Source organism: Cyphellophora attinorum, assembly GCF_001299255.1.
Source record: "Cyphellophora attinorum strain CBS 131958 chromosome Unknown Contig3, whole genome shotgun sequence".
NCBI lineage: Eukaryota > Fungi > Ascomycota > Eurotiomycetes > Chaetothyriales > Cyphellophoraceae > Cyphellophora > Cyphellophora attinorum.
This window is the reverse complement of record NW_017253231.1, coordinates 1,088,966-1,115,385: the sequence shown is the minus strand read 5'-3', so window position 1 is coordinate 1,115,385 and position 26,420 is coordinate 1,088,966. Positions and strand designations below refer to the sequence as shown.

At 53.8% G+C, this 26,420-nt stretch overlaps 9 protein-coding genes across 9 annotated transcripts; 5 read left to right on the top strand and 4 right to left on the bottom strand.

The window, feature by feature from the left end:
- Window positions 1-115: 115 nt before the first annotated feature.
- Window positions 116-1,436, top strand: AB675_8693 (uncharacterized protein; the record flags this gene model as incomplete). Its single annotated transcript, XM_018149161.1, has 3 exons — window positions 116-303; window positions 414-798; window positions 906-1,436. 3 exons carry the CDS (start codon window positions 116-118, stop codon window positions 1,434-1,436), a joined length of 1,104 nt encoding a protein of 367 aa, XP_018004189.1.
- Window positions 1,437-2,163: 727 nt separating this feature from the next.
- AB675_8692 (Delta-1-pyrroline-5-carboxylate dehydrogenase, mitochondrial) lies at window positions 2,164-3,866 on the top strand (the record flags this gene model as incomplete). The annotated part of the gene is made up of 3 exons (XM_018149160.1): window positions 2,164-3,360; window positions 3,417-3,654; window positions 3,706-3,866. 3 exons carry the CDS (start codon window positions 2,164-2,166, stop codon window positions 3,864-3,866), a joined length of 1,596 nt encoding a protein of 531 aa, XP_018004607.1.
- A 564-nt stretch (window positions 3,867-4,430) lies between these two features.
- On the bottom strand, window positions 4,431-4,853 carry AB675_8691 (uncharacterized protein; the record flags this gene model as incomplete). The annotated part of the gene is made up of 1 exon (XM_018149159.1): window positions 4,431-4,853. One exon carries the CDS (start codon window positions 4,851-4,853, stop codon window positions 4,431-4,433), a length of 423 nt encoding a protein of 140 aa, XP_018004424.1.
- An 829-nt stretch (window positions 4,854-5,682) lies between these two features.
- On the top strand, window positions 5,683-7,465 carry AB675_8690 (Tubulin beta chain; the record flags this gene model as incomplete). Its single annotated transcript, XM_018149158.1, has 9 exons — window positions 5,683-5,694; window positions 5,825-5,874; window positions 5,926-5,967; window positions 6,022-6,076; window positions 6,127-6,259; window positions 6,308-6,870; window positions 6,976-7,195; window positions 7,243-7,321; window positions 7,372-7,465. The coding sequence occupies 9 exons, from the start codon at window positions 5,683-5,685 to the stop codon at window positions 7,463-7,465; spliced, it is 1,248 nt and encodes a 415-aa protein (XP_018004592.1).
- A 1,035-nt stretch (window positions 7,466-8,500) lies between these two features.
- AB675_8689 (uncharacterized protein) lies at window positions 8,501-11,592 on the top strand (the record flags this gene model as incomplete). The annotated part of the gene is made up of 2 exons (XM_018149156.1): window positions 8,501-9,179; window positions 10,301-11,592. The coding sequence occupies 2 exons, from the start codon at window positions 8,501-8,503 to the stop codon at window positions 11,590-11,592; spliced, it is 1,971 nt and encodes a 656-aa protein (XP_018004677.1).
- A 1,123-nt stretch (window positions 11,593-12,715) lies between these two features.
- AB675_8688 (uncharacterized protein) lies at window positions 12,716-13,588 on the top strand (the record flags this gene model as incomplete). The annotated part of the gene is made up of 1 exon (XM_018149155.1): window positions 12,716-13,588. The coding sequence occupies one exon, from the start codon at window positions 12,716-12,718 to the stop codon at window positions 13,586-13,588; it is 873 nt and encodes a 290-aa protein (XP_018004169.1).
- A 1,313-nt stretch (window positions 13,589-14,901) lies between these two features.
- On the bottom strand, window positions 14,902-16,745 carry AB675_8687 (uncharacterized protein; the record flags this gene model as incomplete). Its single annotated transcript, XM_018149154.1, has 8 exons — window positions 14,902-15,493; window positions 15,580-16,011; window positions 16,068-16,090; window positions 16,179-16,204; window positions 16,252-16,304; window positions 16,351-16,472; window positions 16,520-16,571; window positions 16,618-16,745. 8 exons carry the CDS (start codon window positions 16,743-16,745, stop codon window positions 14,902-14,904), a joined length of 1,428 nt encoding a protein of 475 aa, XP_018004470.1.
- Window positions 16,746-18,850: 2,105 nt separating this feature from the next.
- On the bottom strand, window positions 18,851-22,018 carry AB675_8686 (PAB1-binding protein 1; the record flags this gene model as incomplete). The annotated part of the gene is made up of 4 exons (XM_018149153.1): window positions 18,851-21,204; window positions 21,250-21,511; window positions 21,558-21,750; window positions 21,855-22,018. The coding sequence occupies 4 exons, from the start codon at window positions 22,016-22,018 to the stop codon at window positions 18,851-18,853; spliced, it is 2,973 nt and encodes a 990-aa protein (XP_018004361.1).
- A 686-nt stretch (window positions 22,019-22,704) lies between these two features.
- On the bottom strand, window positions 22,705-25,957 carry AB675_8685 (Protein kinase kin1; the record flags this gene model as incomplete). Its single annotated transcript, XM_018149152.1, has 2 exons — window positions 22,705-24,689; window positions 24,739-25,957. The coding sequence occupies 2 exons, from the start codon at window positions 25,955-25,957 to the stop codon at window positions 22,705-22,707; spliced, it is 3,204 nt and encodes a 1,067-aa protein (XP_018004457.1).
- Between the last annotated feature and the right edge of the window lie 463 nt (window positions 25,958-26,420).

Below are 26,420 nucleotides of genomic sequence, written 5' to 3'. Positions count from 1 at the left end.
AGCTAATGTACCGCCGCTGACTTATCGCACTGCTCGTTCAACACCCTGCTTTTCGGTCAAGCACGACGCCGCCACACCTATTACTTCCCCAAGACGACTCCAAAACACCGGCAACATGGGCATGACACTATGGGAAGCACTCACTATCCTCCCCGCCTTTGGTTATATCCTGGGCCGCGGCGTGTTGATCGCGTTCTTTGCGCCACTGCGCATGGGCCGGTCGAGGCAGAAGGCATATGCTGTTGCCGTGCAGCAAAAGCTGTTTCGGGTGGTTTTTAACACGTTGAGCGCTGGACAGCTTTAGTGAGTACTTTACCTGTCGCATTGCATCTGATGTGTTGTTCTCGTCATGCAAGAAGTGTTGGAGGAAGCTTGAGAGCGAGATTAAGTGGCTGACATGTGACCCAAAACAGCTGGCTGTTCGGTAATACCGTCGAGACGTACAAGAAGCATCAGAAGTCGTTAAAGAGGAAGGTTGATGTCGAGGTCATTCCAGGCTCAGGAATCACTGGGGTGTGGTTTGGTGACAAGGAGAAGGCAAAGGTCTTGTTGGTGTACTATCATGGTGGAGGTTTCGCTATGCCGGCCATGCCTCAGCATCCGCCATTCCTGGATCGGCTGGTGGAATGGGGTCAGGGAGATTTGGCTGTCTTCCTGCCGGCATATACGACTACATCGCAGGGCGTGTATCCCCAGGCGCTGGGCGAGGTGGTCGAGGCGACCAGGTTCGTCTTGGAGGGTGCTGGCCGAGACAAGGACGTGTTGATTGCGGGTGATAGTGCTGGTGGGCAGCTTGCTGTGAGTTCTTCACTCGCCCTTCCGACGTGGCTCACCGCCGTTGCTCGGATCTTGAGACGTCGTTCGGCTTGTCGACAATATCAGATCATGACTAACAATCATCCTAGCTCGCCGTCCTTAGCCACGTTAGCGGCCACCCACACCCGAACAGCAACATCGTCAAACCACTCGACCTCAACGGGAAGAAATTCAAGGGCGTCTTCCTAATGGCTCCTTGGGTCAGCAGCGACTACAAAAAGTTCCCCTCCATGGTCGAACTAAGCCAGACCGATGTCATCGACTCAAACATTGCAGACTACTGGTCTTCAATCTGGAAGGCCGGCAAGCCCGACGACGAATACATTGTGCCCGAGATCGCTCCCGCCACCTGGTGGAACGGCGTTTCCGATGTCGTCGAGACCGATATCCTCGCGACTGCGGGTAATGACGAGGCTTTGAGGGATGCCATCATAAGCTGGGCTGGCAAGTTTGAGGATGCGTTGGGCAAGCAGAAGTTCAGGTTGATTGTGGGATTTGGCGAGAGTCATGATGAGCCGCTCACGCCGAAGCCTGAGGCGGTTGTGAATAAAGATGTTGCTGGGCAGGAGAAGACGCAGGAGGGTGCGATTAGGAATTGGATTCAGAGGCAGTGTAAGTAAGGTAGGACGGCAAGGCTGAGAGCTACAGGTTGTTGCAGGGGGTCTAATGCCAATCATCTTGACTGATGGTTTGCCTAACACGAGTTTTGGCTGAAGGGAGTTGTCAGGGACAGGGCGTTGCAAGGGTTCGGATGCCGACCCGGGCCACGGCTGATAGCGCCTGTTCGAGTTTCGAGCGCAACGATGTGATGGGTCTTTGCTTCCGTCCCTGAGCGCTCGGAAATCCTAGTCATATGATGCACATAGATAACGCCATGGGAATTGTATGAGAATTCAAGCTACGGTAGCACTTCCGTATGGGCTCCATATCCTGCCGAGCCTGCCTGGCGCTGCCGCCGACAACCCCTCTGCACTTCATTCTGTCCCACGAAATTTCTCCAACATCAACGAGGGGCATGCCGCTCTTAAGCGAGTGCAGCCGCAGCTGGTTTGTACCTGCGTTGTTTCGATGGTGTTGACGCTGGGCGTTGCACAACAGACTTTTTGCTGCGACAACGGCGAGCTCGAGGATATTTGAAGGCGCAGAATCCAGATCCGAGGATTGATCGAGAACAAGAACCATCACTACGCCACCTATCCCGAGCACATACTCACCAGACAGCCCGCGAAGTGGCATACAATGTTTGGCACAGCCTGCAGAACCACCACGCGAACAGCCGTCAACACATACACCTCTACAACAGCATCACTACAACCGATCCGAGCTTTCCACAGCTCGAGGCCAACGATGTCGACCCTCGCCTCCTTCAAAATCCCCGACATCAAGAATGAGCCCAACCAGCATTACGAGAAGGATTCCGCCTCAAGAGCAGGCCTGTCCGCTGCTCTCGAGTCCTTCCAGAAGAAAGGCCCCCTCACCATCCCAGTCGTGATCTCCGGCAAAGAGGTGAAAACATCGAGCATCAAGACTCAGCAGAACCCATCATCGCACGCAACGGCGGTGGCCAACTACTCGTCTGCTTCAACAGCTGAAGTCAACGATGCCATCACGCAAGCACTAGCGGCCAAGCCAGCATGGGAATCCCTCCCCTTCGCCGACCGCGCTGCCGTCTTCCTCAAAGCCGCCGACCTCATCTCCACCAAATACCGCTACGAGATCATGGCCGCCACCATGCTCGGGCAGGGCAAGAACGCATGGCAGGCGGAGATCGATGCCGCCGCTGAGCTGTGCGATTTTCTGAGATTCAATGTGCGGTATGCGGAGGAGCTGTACCAGGGACAGCCGCCGTATAACTCTGCTGGCGTTTGGAATCGGCTGGAGTATAGGCCGCTGGAGGGGTTTGTGTATGCGGTGTCGCCGTTCAATTTCACGGCAATAGGCGGGAATTTGCCGGCGGCGCCGGCGTTGATGGGGAATGTGGTTGTGTGGAAGCCGAGTGATTATGCTATTGCGAGTAATTACTTGGTGTATCAGATCCTGCTCGAGGCCGGCTTACCGGCGGGAGTCATACAATTCGTCCCGGGAGATGCGGTCGAGGTTACAAATGCGGTATTGGGGCACAAGGAATTTGCGAGCTTGCACTATACGGGCTCAACGGCGGTCTTCAGGAAGTTGTACGGGCAGATCGCGAACGGAGTGGCGGAGGGGAAATACAGGGGCTATCCAAGGATAGTGGGCGAAACGGGTGGGAAGAATTTCCACCTGATTCACAAGAGTGCGGATCTGGAGAACGCGGTCAATCAGACGGTCAGGGGGGCGTTTGAGTATCAAGGGCAGAAGTGCTCGGCATGTTCGAGGGCGTACGTTCCCAAGTCGTTATGGCCAGAGTTCAAGGAGAAGCTCGTGAAGAAGGTCGGAGCGCTCAAGGTTGGCCCGCCAGAGGAGTTTGGAAACTTCATCGGCCCTGTCATCCACGAAAACAGCTTCAACAAGCTTAAGGGTGTGATCGATGCCGCAAAGGACGACAAGGATCTCGAGCTCGTGGTAGGTGGAAAGTACGATGACTCGAAGGGTACTTCATCCACCCTACAGTGTACGAGACCAAGGATCCAGGACACAAGAATCTGCACACTGAGTTCTTTGGGCCGATACTGACGGCGCATGTGTATGATGATGCGCCGGTGGATGCGTTTGAGAAGATTTGCAGGACGATTGATGGGACAAGTGAGTATGGGCTTACGGGTGCTGTGTTTGCGAGGGATAGGGCGGTGTTGAGGTATGCGGAGGAGGCGTTGCGGAACGCGGCGGGGAATTTCTATGTTAATGGGAAGTGTACAGGTGAGTTCGATCTAATTGATGGATTATGAGAGGATGCTAACGAAGTCCTAGGTGCTGTTGTTGGCCAACAGCCGTTCGGTGGTGCTCGAGCGTCTGGCACGGATGACAAGGCGGGCAGTGTGTTGCTTTTGCAGCGGTTTGTTACGCCTAGGGCGATCAAGGAGGATTTCTTGCCTGCTGGGACTATTGAGTATCCTTCGAATGAGGTATGATCAGGCTGAAAAGTGCTTTGCTGCATTGGTGGCGTTCATGAGGGGGCCGATGGCGTTCAAGGGGCTTACTGTCATAGCGCGCTCACAGGGGCAGTCTCAAGAATAATGATCGAACGGGTGTAGACGTGCCTAGCGTCGAAGAGATGGAATTGACTCATCGAACCTCCCCTTGAGACTTCATATCATTTGACGTTTCTCGTCTAAGATCGACAGTCGAACTGGTATAGTGGCTGGGCTCCTCTGCTCCAGGACCTTGTGCACTTCTGCGAGTGCCAACGTCAGCAGGACAGCGGATCCTCATATTGCTGGAGGCGTCGGCGGCTGGAAGCCGGAGCTCTTCGATGGTGGACTCATAGGCAATTTCGACTGAAGAAAGTTGACGATCCGCTGCTCTACAGCATCTGTGTAGAGTTTCTTCGCTTCATGGTTTCCCCTCGCTGTTTTCTTCTCCTTCGTCCTCGTCGCGACTTATCTGCTCAGCCTTCTCTGGTGGATCTGGTTGGTCATCCGCATCCTGCAAAGTCATTGGCACCACGGACGCTTCACCGTCTTCTCCAAACACAATCAGCCCATGGCTGCTGGTGCTCGTATTCTCATCTTGCTCCTAGCTGGAACGCCTTCTCGCTCTTGCTCATCCACGATGTTGATGGTTGCTTGTCTCTGGCTTTCGACATGGTCGATGGTAGCCTGCTTGCCGTCACGCTTGACTATATCGATCACCGCTTCGGCCCTCGAGATCCAGGCACGCTTGACACTGATAGGGTATCGGCGAACATCAGTCTCTCGTGCGAGCGACAGATTGACGAGAGCTCGGAGTGCCCAAGGGAGCTGCGGATCGACGACCAGCTCGAGGAGAAGATCGATGCCGGGCTTCGTGTTGCCGTGCACGAGGGACTCTAGTGCGCTGGTGTACTGGGTCCAATGCCATCTGGCTAGGTTTGTGATGGTGCCTTGCCCGCTTGGGCGTTGAGTTCCCTGCTCGGACATGGTCGCCAGTTGGCTGATGACGAGAGTGCGATGGTGTCACGAGTTGGTGCTCTGTGAATTAGCTTGCAGACTTGGGAAGTGGTAAAGGAAATATTAGTGGACGTTTTTGGATTTGCAGATAGTCAACTGTTTGCCTGAACCTCCACCTGCGATCATCCGCATATCACTGGCATTTGAGTCAACAGCCACGGCATCGTCACCGTGGGCAACCGAGTGAGTCAATCGTGCAAGGCTCGGTTCAGTAGATCACTTGAAAGATTAACCTCCTGGTGCAGACATCCCAGACCATAATCCATCAATCTAAACGCGGCCGATCAACAACAGGACGCCCGTCTTACTTGTATCTGCGTGGTAGATGCTGAAACACCGACATCCTCGCATTCGAGCAACTGATCAGAAGTGTTAATGATACAGACTATGTCACATTCAAGAGCGACCCTGTCCCTAAGACAACTGAACAGCGCAGCTGGCAAAGTCTTGCCACGGAATTGGCCGACGCCACATGCTGCTATTTGCAGCACTACCTGCAGCAGAGGTCGGAATACTCGTCGAATGAGGCACTAGAAATAATGTACAATATCAAGTGTATGTGACGCGCCGGGAAAAGTGAACGTCGATGTCAACATTGAATCCCATCTTCGGAAATAGTCTCTTAAATCCTGCGTGTCGAGTGGAGTCCCACTGAACTTAGCGCGATAAACAATCCTCACCGCCGTGACTTCCCCCTGCAACCCAACTACCACCACTGTCCACCTTCTCAGCACTCACGCAGTTCTTGTCTTTGACGAACATCTTCTCTAACTGACGAATCCTGTATCCACCACACAAAATGCGCGAGATTGTAGGTTCACATCCTCGAAGTTCATGTTCTCGACGATCATAACCTCGAATACACGCAGGCGCGTTCGCGCCCCGAACCCCTGCCCCACCATGATTGAGGAGTGATGATACTGACCAGCATCGCGATACAGGTTCACCTTCAGACCGGCCAGTGCGGTAACCAGATTGGTGCTGCCTTCTGGTAAGTCAAAGCACAGCATGGTCAACCTCATCGTCGCCTAACCGAGCGCAGGCAAATTATCTCTGGCGAGCACGGCCTCGATGGCTCCGGCAAGTAAGTTGATACTCGATTCGACCATGTAGACGACATATTACTGACTCGAGACAGCTACAATGGTACGTCCGACCTTCAGCTCGAGCGTATGAACGTCTACTTCAACGAGGTAGGTCAACTATTCACCCCACCAGATGTCTTCGCTGACCACAACATCAGGCTGCCGGCAACAAATATGTCCCTCGCGCCGTCCTCGTCGATCTCGAGCCCGGTACCATGGACGCCGTCCGCGCCGGTCCATTCGGTCAGCTCTTCCGTCCCGACAACTTCGTCTTCGGCCAGAGCGGTGCTGGTAAGAATTACACCCCTCCACAACGATGACAGAAATAACACAAAACAGGCAATAACTGGGCCAAGGGTCACTACACTGAGGGCGCCGAGCTCGTCGACCAGGTCCTCGACGTTGTCCGTCGTGAGGCTGAGGGCTGCGACTGCCTTCAGGGCTTCCAGATCACCCACTCTCTTGGTGGTGGTACTGGTGCTGGTATGGGCACACTGCTCATCTCCAAGATCCGTGAGGAGTTCCCAGACCGCATGATGGCCACATTTTCTGTCGTACCATCACCAAAGGTTTCCGACACCGTCGTCGAGCCATACAACGCCACTCTATCCGTCCACCAGCTCGTCGAGAACTCAGATGAGACCTTCTGTATCGACAACCAGGCCCTGTACGACATCTGCATGCGTACATTGAAGCTGTCCAACCCCTCATATGGTGATCTTAACCACCTGGTCTCCGCCGTCATGTCTGGTGTCTCCACATCGCTGCGCTTCCCCGGCCAGCTCAACTCCGATCTTCGCAAACTGGCCGTCAACATGGTCCCATTCCCTCGTCTACACTTCTTCATGGTCGGCTTCGCCCCTCTCACTAGCCGTGGCGCCAACTCATTCCGTGCCATCAGCGTGCCCGAGCTCACCCAGCAGATGTTCGACCCCAAGAACATGATGGCTGCCACTGACTTCCGCAACGGTCGTTACCTCACCTGCTCCGCCATCTTCCGCGGCAAGGTCTCGATGAAGGAGGTCGAGGACCAGATGCGCAACGTCCAGAACAAGAACACCTCATACTTCGTCGAGTGGATCCCCAACAACGTCCAGACTGCTCTTTGCTCTATCCCACCTCGTGGCCTGAAGATGAGCGCTACATTTGTCGGCAACTCTACTTCCATCCAGGAGCTGTTCAAGCGTGTTGGAGATCAGTTCTCTGCTATGTTCCGTCGCAAGGCTTGTAAGTTGACATTTTCGTCCTGAATGAATTTTACTAACGATTGCTAGTCTTACATTGGTATACTGGTGAGGGTATGGACGAGATGGAGTTCACTGAGGCCGAGTCCAACATGAACGATCTTGTCAGGTAAGCAGAACAGTCCGCGCTGTTGAATTTCGAAGCTAATGTCTTGGCAGCGAATACCAGCAATACCAGGAAGCCTCCATCTCAGATGGCGAGGAGCCATACGAGGGTGAGGAGGACCTCGGCGAGGAGGGTCTCGAGCAGTAGATCACCAAATCTGCTGCAGACCAAGTGTTCGAGTGACACTCAGTCGCCTTCCACTGTGTCAAATATGAGAGCGCCATGAAAAGTGACGACATGCAATCATTTCCTGGCGGACCGGCCTGCACTGTACTGCAAGGGACAGCAAGGCGTGCAGATGGCGACAACGGTTTGGCGGTCAGCGGGAGCAGCTCGGTAATTACCTACCTGCACCATGCCCTTCCTTCACATCTTGCAGAATGAGCGCTGTCTAGACTCTGGAGTCTTGTATGCTCCCAACTGTCCATAGGAATCGAATCGAAATCATTTCCAAGCGTCCGCTTACTGTCGTCCTTACTGCACAACATAATACTGTGTTTCATGTCTGCGCACATGCGCACAAGCCATGATGCCAAGCAAGGGGGTCGGAGCCTTACTTCGATTACCTTACATCCCCTCGCAGTCAGGAATGTACCCCTCCACGATACTGTAGCAGTGGTCAGCATGTCTCAAAGTTATTGTTTCCTTTCGTCGTCCTCGTGGACAGTCTCACCGCGAGACAGCAAATTATCGATTTCCCTCCTCCCGTAGCATTCTTGATAAGCTTGACAGCGGTCCCGAATCTCCTCGACGAGACAAAGCCGGAGTTCTCAGACATCGACTCCGTCTCCTTCTGATAGCAGCAAACCCAGCAACAAGAAGAGGACTGAACCCGCACATCTACACAGCATGTCTCTCCGTCTCATCAAGTGGCAGCTCAAGGCCAGACGGTGCTTGATGTTCCTCGGGGCACCACTGTTGGCGATTCTTCTGTTTCAGATGACTGCTGCTTGACGTATTCGCTCATTACTCATTGTCGCTCCTTTACCTACACTCGTTTGCTGTTTACGATCGCTCGGAGGAGGACTCGAGGGAATTATTTACTTGTTTGGAGGACTTCTTCGGGTCTGCAAGTCGGGCTGTTGTTTGGGCAGTGGGTTGTTCTTGAAGGAGGCTTGAAGGGATCAGGCCAGCAGCAGCACTTAGGAACGCTGAAGTCACCACCATTCGCGAGGGGTAACGATGGTCGCCGCCTGTCGGCCGCTCAGCTTGGTCTTAACAGCACTTCTGCTTCTTTCAACAAGCTCAAGAGCACTAGCCTTCCCACAACTTGTCCCAAAGGCGGAAGATGGACTGGTCGAAGCGCCCCATGAGCCGGAGAAGCGTTCGCCACGGCTACTGCTTCACGCCGCCCCAGTCACCATTGATGGAGAGCCAGCTACCATCCTGCCGGGACTGACACAAGCAGGTGCAGACACGCTGGACATTGTGGTCAAGCACGACCTCAACAACGGTGATGACAGCGATGGCTCCAGCCCGGCTAGGATCACGGTGGCTGTCGCCGCTGATGATACTGGATCTGAACCAGGCGAGGAAGAAGTAGACCACGACAACAAAGACTCGCCACAAAGTCAGCACGGCCACTGGCCAGACTACGATCGAAGCAAAAGCACCAATACCTCTGATAAAGACTCCGACAACGACAACGACGATGACACCAGCATGAAAGCTAAGCGGCACCTCGCCCAGCATACCAAACGCGGCATCCTGAAGCCTAAGGTCAAGCACCACCCACTCACCTCTTTGCTCAGCAGCGATACAATCTTCGACACCACCATCGTCCCATCCGCTTCTCAAGAAAACGATGAGGACTGGATCAAAGTCCAGCGCGAGTATGCCCTCCAGCAGACTTGGCGGCGGTGTACGCGGTTCAGGATAGGGATCTGCCTCCTGGTGGGAAGAAGACTTAGATGCGGATGGACGCTTCTTAGAGGGGCGAGCATGCATACGTCGAACATAGCGTTAGGAGGATGATGTGGAGTCGCGTTAGTAGGAACATCATTGGGGAGAGGGAAGGCGTGGAGGATGGCAAGCCAGTTAGAAGGAGCCAATGCTTCAAAGGGAGGTGCTGACCCGTTCGATAGCACGTATCGAGAGAGTCACTTGGGGGAAGCTGCCAATACTCCTCTGCGATCTATAGAAGAAATTGCGATCGACCGGGCAGTTGCTTCGAGACAAGCAGGAACCCAGGTAACCATCCCAAGCCGGATGACCAGTAGCACTAGCTGAGACCGGATGACAGAAGCCAAGCTCATATCGCTGTAGCCTTCCAGGAACCTCACCGTCCTGCGAACATCTCCAGCATCAATAAAGACATCGTTTGAGGAGAACCCGCGTCCTCTGCACAATCTCTCGCATCATGTAGCAGCACCTGAAAGAGGTTCGGAACAATGTCTTCGATCCATGTGTCTCCAGTAATCGCACAATCGCCTCGCGATCTTGTGCTTCCTCAGGGCTCCCTTCACATGAGTGTCCATTACCAGGAAGCGACTCAATCGAAGTTATAGAGGACATGATGATCATTCTTGCTATGGACGCGCACGCACAAGCGACTGATATAGTCACCAACATGGAGCTTCAGCCGTTTGTGCCCGTGTTGCCTATTTTTTCGGGTAGACAGGGCAACCACGAAGACTACACGATTTCACCCGGTGAGGTGACAAGTCCAGCATTCTGACTAGCTAGTTTTTAAAACGACTTGCGCATCTCAAGGGACCCCGACGTGTAATGTCAGAGCGACAGCTTTGATCCTCGACGATTCTGAGAGCTTTTAGCATCCCAAGCCCAGAGTGTTATTCTTCATCCATTAAGTGCACGCCTACAGACTATCGACTCGTCTTACCAAGGCATCCGTCAAGAGCATGAATCAATTGAGATTGTGTTGTCTGCGGCGCGCTTTTGCCACGGATGGCCTCGTGCTCCCTGCACAGTATGGTAAGTCAAAATCCTCACACATTGATTCCTTCCACTGATGTCCAACAGCGACTCGATCTCACCTCAATTACCCACTCCATACTCCGACTTCACCTCTTCAGAGAGACAGCAACTTCGTATTCGCTAGTCTTTGCGCACGTCTATACGCTTGTGGTCCATCTGACCTTATCAAGGCGGCCGAGCTGATGGAGATGACTCGACAAGACATCTGGACAGCCACTCATGACGGCAGTTTCTTTCATTATGGCACACTCGGGCGGCCTCTGTCCAACGAACACTTGTTCTGTATCCCGCTGCTACGGTCAGAATGCTTCACACTTTCACATTCCGATTCAATCGTCCCCCCTTCCCAGGCGGAGTACAGATTTTGCACGTCGGGTCCCGTAGGACCCCCTCGTGGATACTATGACGACTCCTGCATTGTCAAGCATAATTCACCAACCATCAAGAGTGTCTTCGAGAGATTGTCCATAAACACGGACAAATATCATTGGGACGCTGGTTTACAGGGAGAGAGCTTCAGCGCAGCTCTACAGCCCGGCTACCCAAGTCCCACTGAACACAATCACTGTAAGCGATTTGGTCACGTTGTCTACAAAGGATCTGGAGATCGACATCAGGCTCCTTCCATCGTCCTTCCATTGGGTCACTTGCTTGTCACGGCTCCACCTGTCTTCTCGGATGAGGTACTTTACGATGGCTGGGTTGATTGCGAAAATCGCGACGAATGCGACAATTGCGACAATTGCGACGATTGCAAGAATTGCTATAGTTATGAGGCTCATGAGATTCATCGTCGAAATTGCGTTCCAACCTGGTTCACTGTGGTCGTTGACCTAGGTCATGTCGACAAACCTCTATGGCTTGTGCGAGATCTAGAGTGTGTGAACTGGCAGTCAAAGGCGACTGGTATCGATCTGGATGGTCTCTGCCGCAAAGAGGAAGTCACACTTCTGCCCGACGACAAAGATGCATCTTACATCGACAAGACAACCCTCCAGAACTACTCCCATCGCCCCGAATACCACAATCGCATGCCGGATTTCGCTCAACTTCTCAAGGCTGGCAACGTTGACGGCTCACAAGTGGACCTGATCCGACTGTTTCCTCGCATGTCTGACTGGGCGGACGGCCGTGTTCCCACAAGTATTAATTGCTACACTAACACCCAGCCCCGACTGTCCTATCCTACGACGACGCAGCTGCGAGAAGCTGCTGCTACGTTTCAACGTCAGCGAGTCGAGCGTAGGGGCCGTGGGCGCATAAATCTGAGGTTGCCTGGACCTCGGTCTTGGTGGAGGACGACTGATCCAGAGGGAGGGTTCGAATGGGGCGTCTGAGGTGGTCCGAGTGCGGAGCTGGTATTAGGAAGACGGCATGTACACACACTCTTCAGGAGAACACTATTGCCGGCAGGACCCCCATTTGACTGCTTCAAATGATCGTGGAGCCACAGAACACAGACAGGCAGACATGCCCCTCATCAATCTCGCGCAGAGCTTGAAAGTCCCATCACGATACTCGTCGCTTCACAATGTTGATCGACGCGAAAGATTTAGCAAAATACCACAAAACCTCATCTCCACCTACCATTCCGTGTCTTAAATGTGACCCGCAGCTACCAGGGAACGGGGTTTTGGGCATGAATGATGAACAACATTCAGGTAAGTACTTACTTGTCCTAGCACGGTGGAGCTTTGAAGAGGATGCAGATGCGATCGCTCAGTCGCTTCAATGGGAGCAGCGACGGAGGTGTCAACACAAGCCGGTTGACATTGAGTTTTGTATAGACCGGCTGACACAATAGTTTTAACGCAGACCGGATGACGAGAGGCTACTGCATAGTCGGGAGACCGGATGACAACAAGCTTGAAGAGAAACGCTCGTCGGAACACCACACCTCCAAGACGGACCATCCATGTCCACGGCCGTTCAGAGATCTTTGGCATCCCAATACATTTCTCATTTATCGCCCGAGTGCGTGCCGGTAGTCGAAACACGCAGACTAACTGTACCGCTGCAGTCGGCCTCACGATGTTGTGCCCTCTCTGCCAGCAGTCACTTGATGTGAGCAGGTCGGGCAGAGAGCTGGCATCGTTGAACTTGTCAACTTACCTAGTGAGCCCGTGTAGTGTTTGTTGCCTCGTCTACCCGGCAATCAGGCACTACGGTCAGAGGCGATTATGCAGTTGCCCGTGAAGTGTCCGGCGGTGTCTATATCTTCTTCTTGATTCCTTGTTTGACGATTTCCAACACTCTTCTTTTCTCCCATCATCAACGTGTCTATCCTCTCAACGCCCATCGACTGTTATCAATTGATACCATCAGGTCTATCAGCAGCATGCATCGAGTCAAATCGTGTTTCCGACCGCGATGCCTGGCCGTTGGTACCGGTAGAGCACTTCAGGCACGTGGTAAGTCAATTCATCCCAGAGGTCTTTCTTTGACTGATATCCAACAGCAATGGCATCTGTCAAGCATGATCCTAGGTCACCCCTCTTTGACCCAGTCCAGACCAAGAAACATCCTCCTGGTAGCTGCAATCAGAACTCCTCCACAATCAAACATACATCACCAAGCATCGAGAGCGTTTTCAGCAGATTCTCCATCAGCGGTCACAGCTATCAATGGTCAGAGCTCCATCCATCATTGCGTCTATTCTTCCATGACCCTCCCGATCCAACAGACACAGACAACTGGCTGTCCAGAGCATGGCGTAAAGTTGTCTACGATGGGCCCGGAGATCGAGGTCAGGCTCCCTCCAAGGTCATGCCTTTGGGTCACCTGGTGGTCAATAGTCCACACTGCTGCTCGGACTATTACAACGCATCTAGCGCTGCTATTGACGAGCTGTGTGGACGAGACATCCCAACCTGGTTTTCTATGGTCGTTGAAGTAGGCAATCCCGATATGCCTGTATGGATGATGCGAGACCTGGCGAGTGTGAATTGGCAGCTCAAGGCAGATAAGAACAAGCCTCACGGTCGTCCCCAAGAGCAAGTCACCCTTCTGGAAGAAGACAAAGATAGAGCATACGTCGACAAGGCCACCCTGGAGCGCTATTCTCTACGGCCACGGTATGAGAGCCGCATGCCAGAGCTAGCTGAGGTCCTTTCCAAGGCTGGCGGCGGTGTTGACAGCTCCGAGGTTGACCTCGTTCGGCTGTTCGCTCGTCTGTCTGACTGGGACTTCGGCGCCAACAATCCCACACATCTTGATGTCTACACCCGAACCTCACCTCGACTGTGCAATCCGACCACGAGACAGCTCCAAGAGACAAAGACTAAATATCGTCAGCTCATGGGCACCTGGTCTGCGCATAAGTCAGAGGATTGACCATAAGCATAAGAAGCCATCAGCCGCGCATGGGACTACTGAGCCAGCTCTCATCGCCACCCCATATTCAGGCTTAAAGACAACATCGTCTTCACACCGATGCACTGTTGATGCCTCCTCAATGGTCCAAAGGTCGTCCGATTGGGCCGTCGAGCATTTGTCGAGCAACTCAAGTCGAGCAACCGCAATGCGTCATGAAAAAAGGAGCGGACAAGGGCGGGCTATCGAGCAAACCGTCTTCTGCTTCTCAGCCCTGGGTAACCATCAACTGTACCAACGAGAGTGTCTACTGCGATGCAGCGCGGATCACGAAAGGGGCAGCCTCTGGCTGTACTACGACTCGTCACTTGCTGGTCAGAAGTCCCCAGAGTGACTCGGTAGACTTTCACGGATCCAGGGGTCACAAGCCATATTAAAGAGCGTCCTGGATGGAGTGAGCTGAGCTAGCAGTTGTCCGCGTCGCCATGCTCATCGGTGCGACAAAAAAGCGAATACCACAAAACATATCTTCTCCCACAGTGTTCCAGCGTCCATGACACACGTTCCCCTTCTTGGTGACGTCCGACCCCGTGCCTTCACACCCAACCTCAAAAGTGAATAGACCCTCTTGATGCAGCTCGTATTACCATGTAGAAATATCCGGGAATGCAGCTCCAGCAAGGTCGACCGACCGACCAGAAAGGGCTTGCCATCACATCTCATCTCTTTCGACCGCGATTCAAAGTCACAGTCGAGTAAAGTAGTCGCCTCAAGAAATGGAAGAACATACTTAGGTAGGTAGTAAGGCTAGGCATCACAGCACGCCGGGTGACAGCAGACCCTCTTGAAACCCGGTTGACTTGATTGGCTCTACCTCAGACCGGACGACATAGAGCTGCGCTTGTCGCCGGTTGACTAAATTCCAAAAACTCGGCCGTGCGTTCTCTAGTCCATGGCTTCTTATGGCACCTTGATCAGCCCTGGCCGGCAAAAAAAGCGGCATACATGTGGAGAGATGTTTGTTCTATCTCTAGCAGATCGCTCGCCTGGGCCAAGATTGACTTGCCGCCGCGGGCATCGATATCGATATTAAAATCGCGCTTCAGGACCAATGGACGCGGCTTTCGAAGCACTTATATTCCCAGTCTATCGAAGGTGCACATCGACTGTGACCACCCTATCCCATTCTGACAGAGCTATGCCTACGCACTAACAGGCGCATGATCTTGCAGGAACGCTCGGTTTGAGCGGTAGCATTGAGGAAGCGGTCAATCCGTAGTGATAATATTGCTCGAACGCTCAAAAACTTCAAGATTGCCCTGGCCACTCTGTACCTAATACTCAACGGTACCAATACTGCTCGCCTCATACCCAAGTCGTGGCTGAGTAGTTGCAACGTATCCTCTCGAACTGCTTCCTCCTGCGCCGTCACTGGTCCCCTTCCGTGACCTCCCATTATTGCTGCCTCGACTAGCAGAACTTTGTGATGTCAGCTGTGTCTGTGGTGGCTGCTGTGCCCGACTTTGACTCTGACTCTGGCTCTGACTGCTTCTCGCACGCCGATGTCCCTGTTGTGATGCTTGCCGCGAATCTTGCTGAGCTGATTGCGCTGCTGCTGCGCTTCTACTACTGCTATTGCGACTAGCAGTCACGGTGCCTCCTCCACCACCTCCCACGCCCCCACTTCTACTACCACCAGTACTATTGCCTCTCGTCCTCGAATCCGACGCCACCGGTGCAGCCGAGGCCGGAGCCACAGCTGTGGCTGCTGAATGCTGCTGTACCGAGCCGCCACCACCGCCACCAGGCCGACTCGTCGCACTAGCTCCGCTGCCACCACTGTCTGTGCTACCTAGTCCTCTTTTCATCATACGGCCAAGGATGCCGACGAGTTCTGCTGCATCTTCAAACGACTCGTCGTCCATTCTGCGTCACAACAGGTCAGTTCATGGTCCAAATGAGAGAAAAGAGTGAGCTTGGCACGACTGCATGCGCTTGAGAGCAGATCTTACCCGGCAGTCTCCTCATACACCTCCCTCACAGCCCTCCTCGCCAACTTCCGACTCGCTTCCCGATCCTTGACACAATCATACATATAAGCTACATACTCCACCTTCACACTTAGCCTCACTGGATGACTGCCTGGCAGCAGCCGCTCGGCAAGTATGTCGGCTTCCTTGAACGCCGTTGTGGCTGCTGGCCGATAGTCGGTCAATGGTAAAAGATATGTTGCAGATGCTGAGGATGGCAAATTCGCGTAGCTGTATGGGTTATTGGAGTTGTTCGGAGGATACGACAGACCAGGTGGTGTTCTTCCGAGCGAAATGGCCGGGGAGCGCTGCCGTGCTGTTGGCGGCGAGGTCGGCGAATTTGAAGAGCGTGACTTGGGCGATAGTGGTAATGGGAACAAGGACGACTGTGATGGATGAGAGTTGATCCGATCGCTGCAAGGTAGGTCAGTCGATGACGGGCAACTGTTACGCTTGCTGGAGTCACTTACTTGACTGCTGGCTCGTTATGAAACTAATATTAGCTTCGTTAGCACGATGAGTCTTGCCAAGCCAGCACGACCAGGGGTCGCCGCAACATCAGACCGCTGCGCTTCACTCACCAACACGAATATGTGGTACAGACTGGCTATGGAACGTCAGCACAAGGTTGTAAATTAATCGTATCGGCCTTACCCTTCAGCTTAAGCACCAGCACTTGCAGCTCTGCCGGTAGACGTTTACCGACCCTGCCACATTTAGCATGGTCCCCCAGAACGCATTCGGATTCCTCACATAGGCTGAACATATTGTTCCATCATGACCAGTCCCTCTCGGGCGAGCCATAGGATGTGATGGACGAGGCGCCGGTGTTGTGGATCGCGGATCGGGTCGAGCCGCTTGACTCTCCTAGCTTGCTGTTGCGGTCAGTGGATTCTCACCACAGGTACCAAGTAGGGCTGACCAAAAGATCCTCGCTGAGTACGACCGACAAACCAAGTATTCGGAAAAGAAAGCTGAATACATGTCAGTGAGAGCTGCATCGGGTCTGAACATCCGTACCTGGACAGATAACCATGATGGTTGATGGTAGATTTGGCGAAGTGCTTGTCGATGTCAGCCGAGCTCCAAATCTGCTGAACCGTAGCACATACACCCAGAAACTTGCGATCAACTTCGCTCGATGCCATGAGCCACTGTATAGTGGCAACCTTCTCCTCAATTTCCACTGTCGTTCCACGCTAGTTAGCTCTGTCACGGCCATGTTCGCGATTCCAGTCTAACACGATCTTGTATACGGTGGTCGTCCTCCCTCTGCTACCGATGCAGGTAGATGAACGTTTTGGCACAGGATTCTGCGAGGCCCGTGGCCTTGACTTGCTCCGGGAGCACGCAGAGAGCGCAGCCGAGCAGAATTTGGATGTGAAAATCTTGAACTGACCCTCTCTCTATCTCTTCCGCAGTGGTCTTCTGCATGCGCCTCTCCGTTCTCCTTGCGGATCGTGTATTATTTGGTCGCTTTTATACGTCGAGCTCTTGGTCGAGAGCCTGGGAGATAGTGATACAGTATTGGTACAAGGTATACGTGATCGATGTATATGTGCTCGAATTTTGGCGGTGTGCAGCAGAAATGCGCGCGGACGAGTAACGAATGTAGGCGCAAACGACAGATCTCCGGAATCGGACGGCGCAAAGACACGACAGTATTATACAACACACGTAGCGAAAGGGAATGCTGGCCGAAGCAGTGGCCGAGAGACCTGCTCTGTTGGCACCGTCAGCTCTGTGTGTGAGATCACGACGACTTGGAAGTACCTACACTCCAATTGGGCACCCAAAATACCGAAGCAGCGGATTCGCCCAGCCTCTCTGCGATCTATAGCAGATCTACGCGAATGGGGCCTAATGCCCAAGAGGTGCTTGTGGCAGTGGGAGGAAGTGAGGCTGATGTAGATCCACAGAATTTCGCTATTCGCATCGTGCCGCATCCATAAGAGGGCACGTGGCGTCCTGGTCAATTGACGAGCAGAGCAGGTCCGGGTGTAGTTGTACGGCTGTGAAGCGCGCTCGGGCACTGCTAGGCCACGGCGGCAAGGAACAGCAGCGCCTGGAGCAGATACGAGTGGCTGGCAGATGGGCCGTGGAGACTGGAGCCGTACTTAGTGTCCGATTCTGCTATGGGTAGCTCTAGGAGCTCTAGCAGCTCTAGGTGAGGTGTAAGGCGAAAGTTTCGGAGGTTTGAAGAGAGTGTATGGACCAGACAGGCCAAGTGGGAAGCGAGTGCGGCCGGATAATGGTCAATCGGTGGGACGAGCGTTGCTAGAATGAGTGAATGAAAGGCAGCCACGTCAGAGGTTCCTGCAGCGGTGAGAGAGGCGGTGGACACGGTAAGAGCTGAGGAAGAAGACTGATGCGTTGTCATTGCAGCTTCGGGAAGGAACGTCGCGTCCGGCCGCGCCTTCCTTGTTTGGGAAGTCTTCAAACTATACCTACCTGCTAGTCACTGCATTCTGGTCGATTGCTCTTGAACGAGAGCGCATAGAGATTGATATGTCGCATAGCGTAGCAAGTAGATGACGATGTAGGTCGACGACACGAAGATAGGAACAGGTAAGCGCCATGGGGAGAGCTCTGAGGAATGTGATCCGTTCTCTCATCCTACTGGGCCTCCAGGCGCGTCAACAACCACCAATCGCGTCGGTGATCCGCCAGATAATTCTCCTACACCCGTTCTGCCCAAGATACATAAATGTATTGCTCGACTGCTCTCTTCGCTCGCTCTGCACTTCATCCTTGGTCAAAACTCTGCTATCTCCTATACGTCGCTTCTGACTCGATGTTGTCCTCCCACACGCACCTGGAATGGCTGTGCATGGAATAGACCGACTGCAAGCCCACGTCCTCTTCACCTCATTGTCCTCATGAGGCGCGGGACTGCAGTTTCCCGTCGTCAGATCTGCTTTGAGCCCGCGTGGCGTCTCTGAAATACTACTCAGCACGCAGGTGCTTGTGTTTCAAGCGCGCGGGGTTGCCGCTAACAGCTCGCCATATTTCTGGTCACGAACATCTCTCAAGCACAGGACTTGCCGGAGGAGATGCATTTGCATCAGTTCATCGACGCGTCGCTGTAGCAGATATGTGGCGAGCGTCCAAGTCACCCTCTTATGACTTCCTGCTGGAACACAAAAGCCTCTGCGCGACATTGCGAACATGGTGCTGCTGGTGTTGGACCCGTACAAATGCTGTGACGAATGCTCGGTATTGATCATCTCTGCAGGATGTCGTACTTTGGCATTCATTTGCCCTCATCTTGACCAACATTTCCATGTTGCATGTGCATCATTTTGTGATGCGGCACCTGTCCGTAGCTACCCGCACGCTGCTGCGGATATGGCTGCTGTGGACTGCTGCCGTACTGTGGCTGGTTGTAACCACGGTACATGTTCATCTGCCCTTGCTGGCCGTACATAGGACCTCCCTGCGCAGATGCAGAGTACATCATCGGTTGTCCATAGCCTTGCTGCGAATTTTGTTGTGCCATCATTGGAGCTCTCCCTGGACTTCCGTAGCCGTTCTGCTGAGGATAAGCATGGCCGGGGCTTGGGGAGTACATCGGTTGCATTTGTCCACCGAATTGTTGGGGCATGTTCATGTATGGACCGCTCGAATGTTGTTGCATCATCATAGGTGCACTTCCCTGTCCGTGCGGCGCGCCAGGATACTGGCGCATCTGCATTGGGACCTGTCCACCATAGTAGGGCTGCTGACCGTATGCTAATTGAGCAGAGGGATTCATCGGTGACGCATATGATGACGGCTGTCGTGATTGAAAGCTCGGAGAAGCATATGGTTGACCCTGAGGCTGCATCATGTGCATGCGCTGTTCATCGTAGGTGTGACCGTAGCTTGGAGGCATATGATGTAGTCCGGGCATGGCAGGCCCACCCGGAACGGGAGGAGCCTGCTGGTGATAAGGTACAGCCTGCGCAGAGCTAGTCCTACTAACTCCAGGCGAGATCGTGGTAGGGCGTTCGAAGGCCGAGAGATATGTTTTCTCCTCGTTGTCGAGGGTGACCGGCCACCTTGGTTGCGAAAGGTAAGCAGGCACTATGCCGCCAATTGAAGAGTAATCTTTCACCGGAGGACCCTCGCCAGGTTTCTGTGTCTTGCTCTTGGCAAGTGCTTCGGCATAATCTTGCTGCAATTTCTTGATGGTCTGGAAATTTGCCAACACCGTCGGCCGTTCGCCTTCTGGCTTGGGCTTGCGAGCTCCAAAGAATGCCGAAGGACTAGCTGCACGTGACAATGTCGAGCCCTTAGCGATCGACGAAGGGCTCGACGGTGCGTTCGATCCAGCAGGGTTGAATGCTGGTGCGGTAGGCTTGAATTCGGGAGCATTGAAATTAAATCTGGCAGCCGATGTGGCAGACAACGGAGTCTGCATAGTGGACTGAGCCGGGCTTGCGGCACCCGAGGGCCCCCCTGGCGGTCCACGAGAATCGACTAAAGGAATTGGAGCAGGCACGACCTGTGGTCTATCAACCTTTCCAGGGCGCTGGCCATTGGCACCACGAATCGGCATAGCGTTCTGCTGTGGTAGCCGCATGCTCGCAGATGGGGGCAAACCACGACCGCGTCCGCCCTGGAAAGGTGGGATCTGTGCAATGTCGGCCTTACGAATGGTGGGCAGCTCTTTAACGGGAGCTGCTTGAGGAGTCGCTGTCGGGCTGTTGACATCTTCTTTAGACTTTTGCACAATGGCTTCCTGTTTGGCTGGATCTTTTGCGAGAATGCCAACCAAATCCTGTGGAACGATCGTTTTGAGCTTAAAGCCCTTCGAAAATTGCATCAATTCATTGAGCTTCGCTTTCTTCTCCTCAAGGGCTTGAGCCCGCTTCTTGTCGAGAACTTTCTGTTTCTCGATCTCTGCGAAAGTATGATAATCTGTGAGGAGGCGAGGCATGATAGCGTCAGCACCGTCCGCAGTGGTCTGCTGAGATTCCTTGCCGGACCCAGGCTTAGCCGCGCCGGCAGGACCGTCCGTCGATGTGGCAGCTGGCGACACATGACTTTGGCCAAGTGGGGAGGGCTGTCTGGGCTGTACTTGGGTCGCTGGCTTGCTGTCTGGGCGTTGTAGCTGCGCAGAGAGGATGGCGGTGTCGTATGGTGCACCTGGCACGGTAGGTGCCGCGGTTGGGGCGCGCCTTGCAGGAGGAGTATACTTGTCTAGACCTCCTTTGGGCAGTGGTGGGAAACCCTTGGTGCTGGTATCGCGCTGAACACCGCTGTATTTTGCCTCCTCATCTTCAGTCTCAGCCTGAGAGACCTGGCCACGTTCTTCCCGAACGTGCTGCAGGTTGGATTGTGAAGATTCGATTTCTCGCGCAATCCTGTTGGCACGCGCTTCTCGCTGGCGGTAAGAGTCTGACGACCTGTCGAGGTTGGTCGTGTAATAGCTTTCGTCGTAAGAACTCTGGGTTCCGAAGAGCTGCTGATTTGCTTTGAATTGGTCCCATTCTCCTGTTTTGCCTGACTCCAACGAGAAGTCGGCGTCGTCGCTGGCATCAGGCACCCACTTCTGGAGCGTACGCTCACCCCGAAGCTGATTACCAGAGATGTCGGTATCTGTCTGAAACTTCGACGACGTACCTATATGTGTTAGCAAACCGTCACAAGTCCGAGCGGGCGAAGTACCATTGGCCGCTTTGGCAGCCTGAGGCGCAGTGAAGGATCGAATTTGTAGGTCTGCCATGTCTCTCATCTCGAAAGTCATTGCGTAGTCAGGACTCGAGCCAGTGAAGGCCGCTTCATGATTGGCAACAGTGCCTTGGGAGGTTTGAGGTAGCTTCTTTGTCATTTTGAGTGTGATCTTCGTCACAGCGCCTTGCAGGCTCGAGCCAGCGAAGAGGCCATCAAAACGCTCGCCTGATTTCAGAGTCAGGAGGACAGAGCAACCCTGTATTATTTAGCTTTGGACCACTCGGTCGATGGAGATGCCATACGACAGCTCCTCCTAGGAGATATAGTGTCCGATCGTGAGCATGCCTGTCACTCAGTCCGCCGTCTTTCTGGGTTGGGGTCCTGGGACCCGGGCTCGATCTCGGAGCATGAGCGACACCGTTGGTCTGATTAGAGGATGGACGACCAGTCAAAGGATTCGAGCCTCCTGTCCAGGCCTTCTGTGTGGGAGTACGCCTACGTTATTCATGGTCAGCAATGTTCTGAGGCGAAAGACCCAAGCGGGGGGTAAGGAGGTCTTCCGGAACAATGATAAGTTGTGGCCTACTGGGAGAGCATACCTGTTGCTGGGGTCGTTCGAACTCTGTCGCTTGGTGGAATCACCATTTTTGGCTGCGGTGTTGGACCTCATGCCTGATCTCGCAGTATTGTTTTGTCCGCCTGGAGTCGCCGGTGATTGTGATGCAGTCGCTCCGCTTGGTACCAGACCAGCAGAGGTTGACATTGTAGGCGAGAAGAGGCGTGAACAAGGTCACACAGCGAACTCAAAAGCGCACTGGGCCGATCGGTGGCGGCCAGAATTGCATACAGGCAACTCCTCAGGACCTCAAGAAACTATTCTGAGCCACTCGAGGTGATTGTCTGCCGAAAACGAGATCTTTCGCAAAAGAATCGAGAAATGAGGGTAATTCGCAGGCTGGAGAAGGAGCAAACGACTAGTAGATGCTCAGGGCCGTGCCGCGACAGGCTGGAAATCCAAGTCAACAAAAGAACCAAAACACCTTCTGTGATCCCAACGAAGCAGCAAACAGATCTGCCAACGCTGGAGTCGTATGGAAGATGACAATGATGAGGTTTAGGAAGCAACGAGGTCGTTGGAACAGTGAGCGTCTGGCACTGCAGTGCCATCGAGGGAAGGCACGTCCGAATTTAGTCTAGACGTCGATCATCGAGAGTCTTGGCTCCGGATGTACAACAAAATGTCCCGGCATAGTTACCTAACTAGCTGTTCAGGGCATTGGTGGCTTTACGACGTATGCCCTTACTTGCTTGCAAAAGGTTTCCTATGGATGACCTGAGCGGCGATTAGATGAATAGCATCATCGTCGTGGGAGCCTACTACGGCATGGTCCTTGCCCATTATTACAACCTCATGCCCAACCACACCACTCTCACACCTCCACCATCCGATTACAACCTCAATGAATTCAAAATTGTGCCAGTCATCGACCGATACTGATTCATCCCGCCTTGGACCTTCTTGAACTGAATGCCATGTAACGAAAGCAATGGGATCTTGACGATAGCGATCTCAAACTTCAGCACTAGCCGCTCACCGGTATCGTCTTGGACACGTGTAGTAGTGGCACCAGCATCTCGCCCACCATCTTCTCGTCTTGTGTGCAGATATTCCTCCGAGCCTTCCGAGTTCGTCACAAAACTCTGGTCGGGATGGCGTCTGCGAGATGCGCCACGTCGAAGACCCTTTTCGTCCCGAAGGTCTTCGCGGTCTTTACCACGGAATGCACCGCCAAAGGAGATACGGCGTTGATGGCCACTGGCACCTTGTACGCGCCCGCTCTTCTCCTCTTCAACATCACGAACATCGTCGAGGTTGATGCTGGGCGCATGTCGGCAAGAAAAGCCTCCACGAATCGGCGTATGCTCCACACCCAGTTGCTTCAGCACACGGATTAGATCTTGACGTATGAATTCGGGTGCTTTGCTGCTGGTTGTCGATGTTGAGAACAAGCCCTTGAGACCAGCCGGCTTGGTGACCGCAGTACCCGGTGTTTCAGGCAAGGCAGGAGTGTCAAGACCATCGGCCTCGTCTCGCAGCTCTGCGTCCGTTTCCTCAGGCACATTTTCGTGGCGGTCTCTTCGGCTGTCTTCCCATCTCTTCCGGCGAGCTTGGATACTCTCTTGTCTTGCGTGACCCAGAGACTTAGTCCGAGCCGCAGTAGGCTTTGGCGGGTCGCCGAGATTGCTGCTCTCAGGCGGGTCAGTCAGCTGGACACTCTTGCCTGTCTTCTGGGCACTGTGACTAGAGTGATCAGATCCGCTGGTCTGTGGGGGCTCTGGGTTGAGTAGAGGAGAGTCGTCGTTTGTCATCCGTTGCAGCAGTCGCCTCGGCCGGTAGTCCGCAGAATTAACGCTCGTGGACCGGCCGAGGAAGTTCCGGGCTTTGTTGGTGCCTGCACTCAGAAGACCTTCGTGCTGAGGCTGACTGCCGCCGGCATGATGCGTCCCGGTAGCTGGAGAACCTTCGCGACGCCGAGAACGACGAACAGAGAACGACTTCCGAGGCGCTGTTGCACTGTCTGGCGGTGGCTGAATGTTGAGAGTTGGAGGTGTAGGTCGATCAGTGTCGCGATCGCGAACACGGCGTGTGCTAAAGCGCCTCAACAGACCGAGTGCAGTGCCTTCCTTCTTTACTGGCTGATCGCCAGTGGTGGGAGTGTTGATCGCGGGAGATTGCTGTGGTCTAGACGGAAGCTGTTCTGCGGCCTTGGAAGATGGCTGATCGTCTTCTCCATTTGTGCGAGCCCTCGGTCGGGATCGCCCACCTGTGACGCGTTCTCCCGGGATCTCTGGAGAGTATGTGTTCGTGTAGACCGCTTCGGGCGACGTCAGCGGTGCTGCACCGTTCGCTGCCTCCGGCGCCGTGGATGATGTTCCCAGAGCACCAGGGTTGGGGTCTCGCTTCTCTTGTTCCAGCTTCTCTCGTGCCAAATAGTAGATAGAGATCAGTGGACTGTATGCATTGATGGGATCGTAACCACGGATGGCTTCGGTAGACGGTGTGGTCAGACCTTCTCGGCTTATTGAATTGCGCCGACGATAAAAGTCGAACATCCCTCGCTTTTTCTCGCCACCCGAGGGCGCGTTGGTCGGCTCGTCTCGATAGTACCGCCGCACAGCAGTCTGATATTCGTCGGAAGACAGAATGTTGGTCAGCTGTTCAGTAATGTAGGCAGTGGAGCCGAAGTCGAAGCCTTGCATCTTTTCTACTACCAGAGGGTCAAGAGGAAGCTGCAACGGCTCTCTCTGTGGTAAGAAATTTTCGGGCGCAGTGTTGAAGCCTTTGGTCATCCAAGGATGGTTGAGTATCTCATGGAGGGTAGCCCGATCCTTGGGATCAACGACGAGCATGCGTGATATTATGCTTCTGCATTCTGCCAAATATTAGTTGTTGTACCAGAGGAAGGACATGGAGTTACGTACCAGCTGTTAGCCACTGTGGATAGTCAACGACACCGCGTTTGATCTTTGCATGCAATTGAGGCATGCTCTGATCATCGAATGGCACTTTGCCGCATACTAGCACGTAGAGAACGATGCCGAAACTCCATACATCGACTTCCGGCCCTGTGTACTGTCTTGCCTGAAGCAGCTCGGGTGCTGCGAAGTAGAGACTGCCACAGAACGTCTTGAGCAGTGAGCGCGGAGCGAAGAGATTGCTCAGACCGAAATCGATGATCTTGATATCACCGTTCTTACTGATGAGAATGTTCTCGATCTTCAGATCACGATGGACAACATTGTTGCGATGACAGTAATCCAGGGCGCTGGCGATTTGCCGGCCGAATTTGCGTGCCTGCTTCTCCTTCAGACGGCCGTGTGCAATGATGTAGTCGAGCATCTGCCCACCGTTGACGTACTCGAACAGCATATACCAATGGTAGTTGGTCTTTTGCACATCAACCATCTTGCAGATATATGGGTGGTAAAGCAAAGACACCAGCGCAGCCTCTCTGGCAGTGCGAACTTCTTTGGAGCGATCAGCTCGTTCATCTTTGGGATTGCCGTGCTCGTCGAGCGTCTGTCGTGGCACAATCTTGATGGCGGCGGTCTCACCACTTTCCAGGTTTTTGGCCAGTTTCACTTTACCCATGCTACCTTGTCCGATTGTCTTGCCCAAACCCCAGGTGCCAGAAGCGCAAGTAATCGACGTTCGTCGACGTCCGGTGCTCTGGTATGGTGCAGTCTGACCAGCGTAGGGAGGAGGATTGTTCGAGGCAGTGGGTGCGAGGGCGGGTGTACCGTTGGCTGAGGCAGAGGCTGCGCTAAAGTCCTGGCTGTTTCGTCTTGAATTCGGCCTGCTCGAGGTTCGGCCGTGACGCGAATCGGCGGCACCGTCGTTTCGGCGTCCATCACGAGAGCTGCGACGCGAGGACTGTGGCCGTGGTAGGTTTGGATCTTCAAAATCGCGTCTAGCAACATTGACAAGGCCTACGGAGTTTGGCGTGGTGGGCATGTCCTGTGAATATGCTCGAGAGCCTGATCGATGATGCCGACTGGAGGATGAGGTCGTTCGCTGGCTCGTAGAATGGGCTCTGGTGATTTGGGCAGGAGTATTCGTAGCGTAGGCCGAAGGTGGATTACGAGAGCCGGACTGTGAACGAGGCACTGATGGTGACTGACTCGACGCTGTCGTTGCCATGTCTGCGTCTGTACTGTGGCGGCCTCTGACTTGCACTGGCGTACTAGCACTTGCTATGGTCAGTTGCAGAGCAAATGCGACAGCGATTCGTTTGTAAGGCTCGGGCTCCGTCAAGCAGACCGGTTGTTTGGCGAGAATGCCCTCTGAGACCAGTGCTAAAGCGACAGCTTCGGGCTGAAATTGGTGCGACGATAGCAACTGGCAGGTGCCCAAGGCCTAGGACCAATGCCTCTGGCGTATGGCTGGCGGGTGTCGAGATGTAGTTGTCATCTGGAGAGCACAGTAATCTGACGGAAGGGTGGTGGACACAAGCAAGCTTGCGCGCGCAGGGGCCGCTGATGACAAAATAAGTGAAACCACAACGGTGCTATGTGATAGATCAGTGCGCAATAATCAGATGTATCGGATAAGTCGCTCAATTCTTCGCAGTCGCCGACACGCTCAAAGGCAAACTAGGACAGGG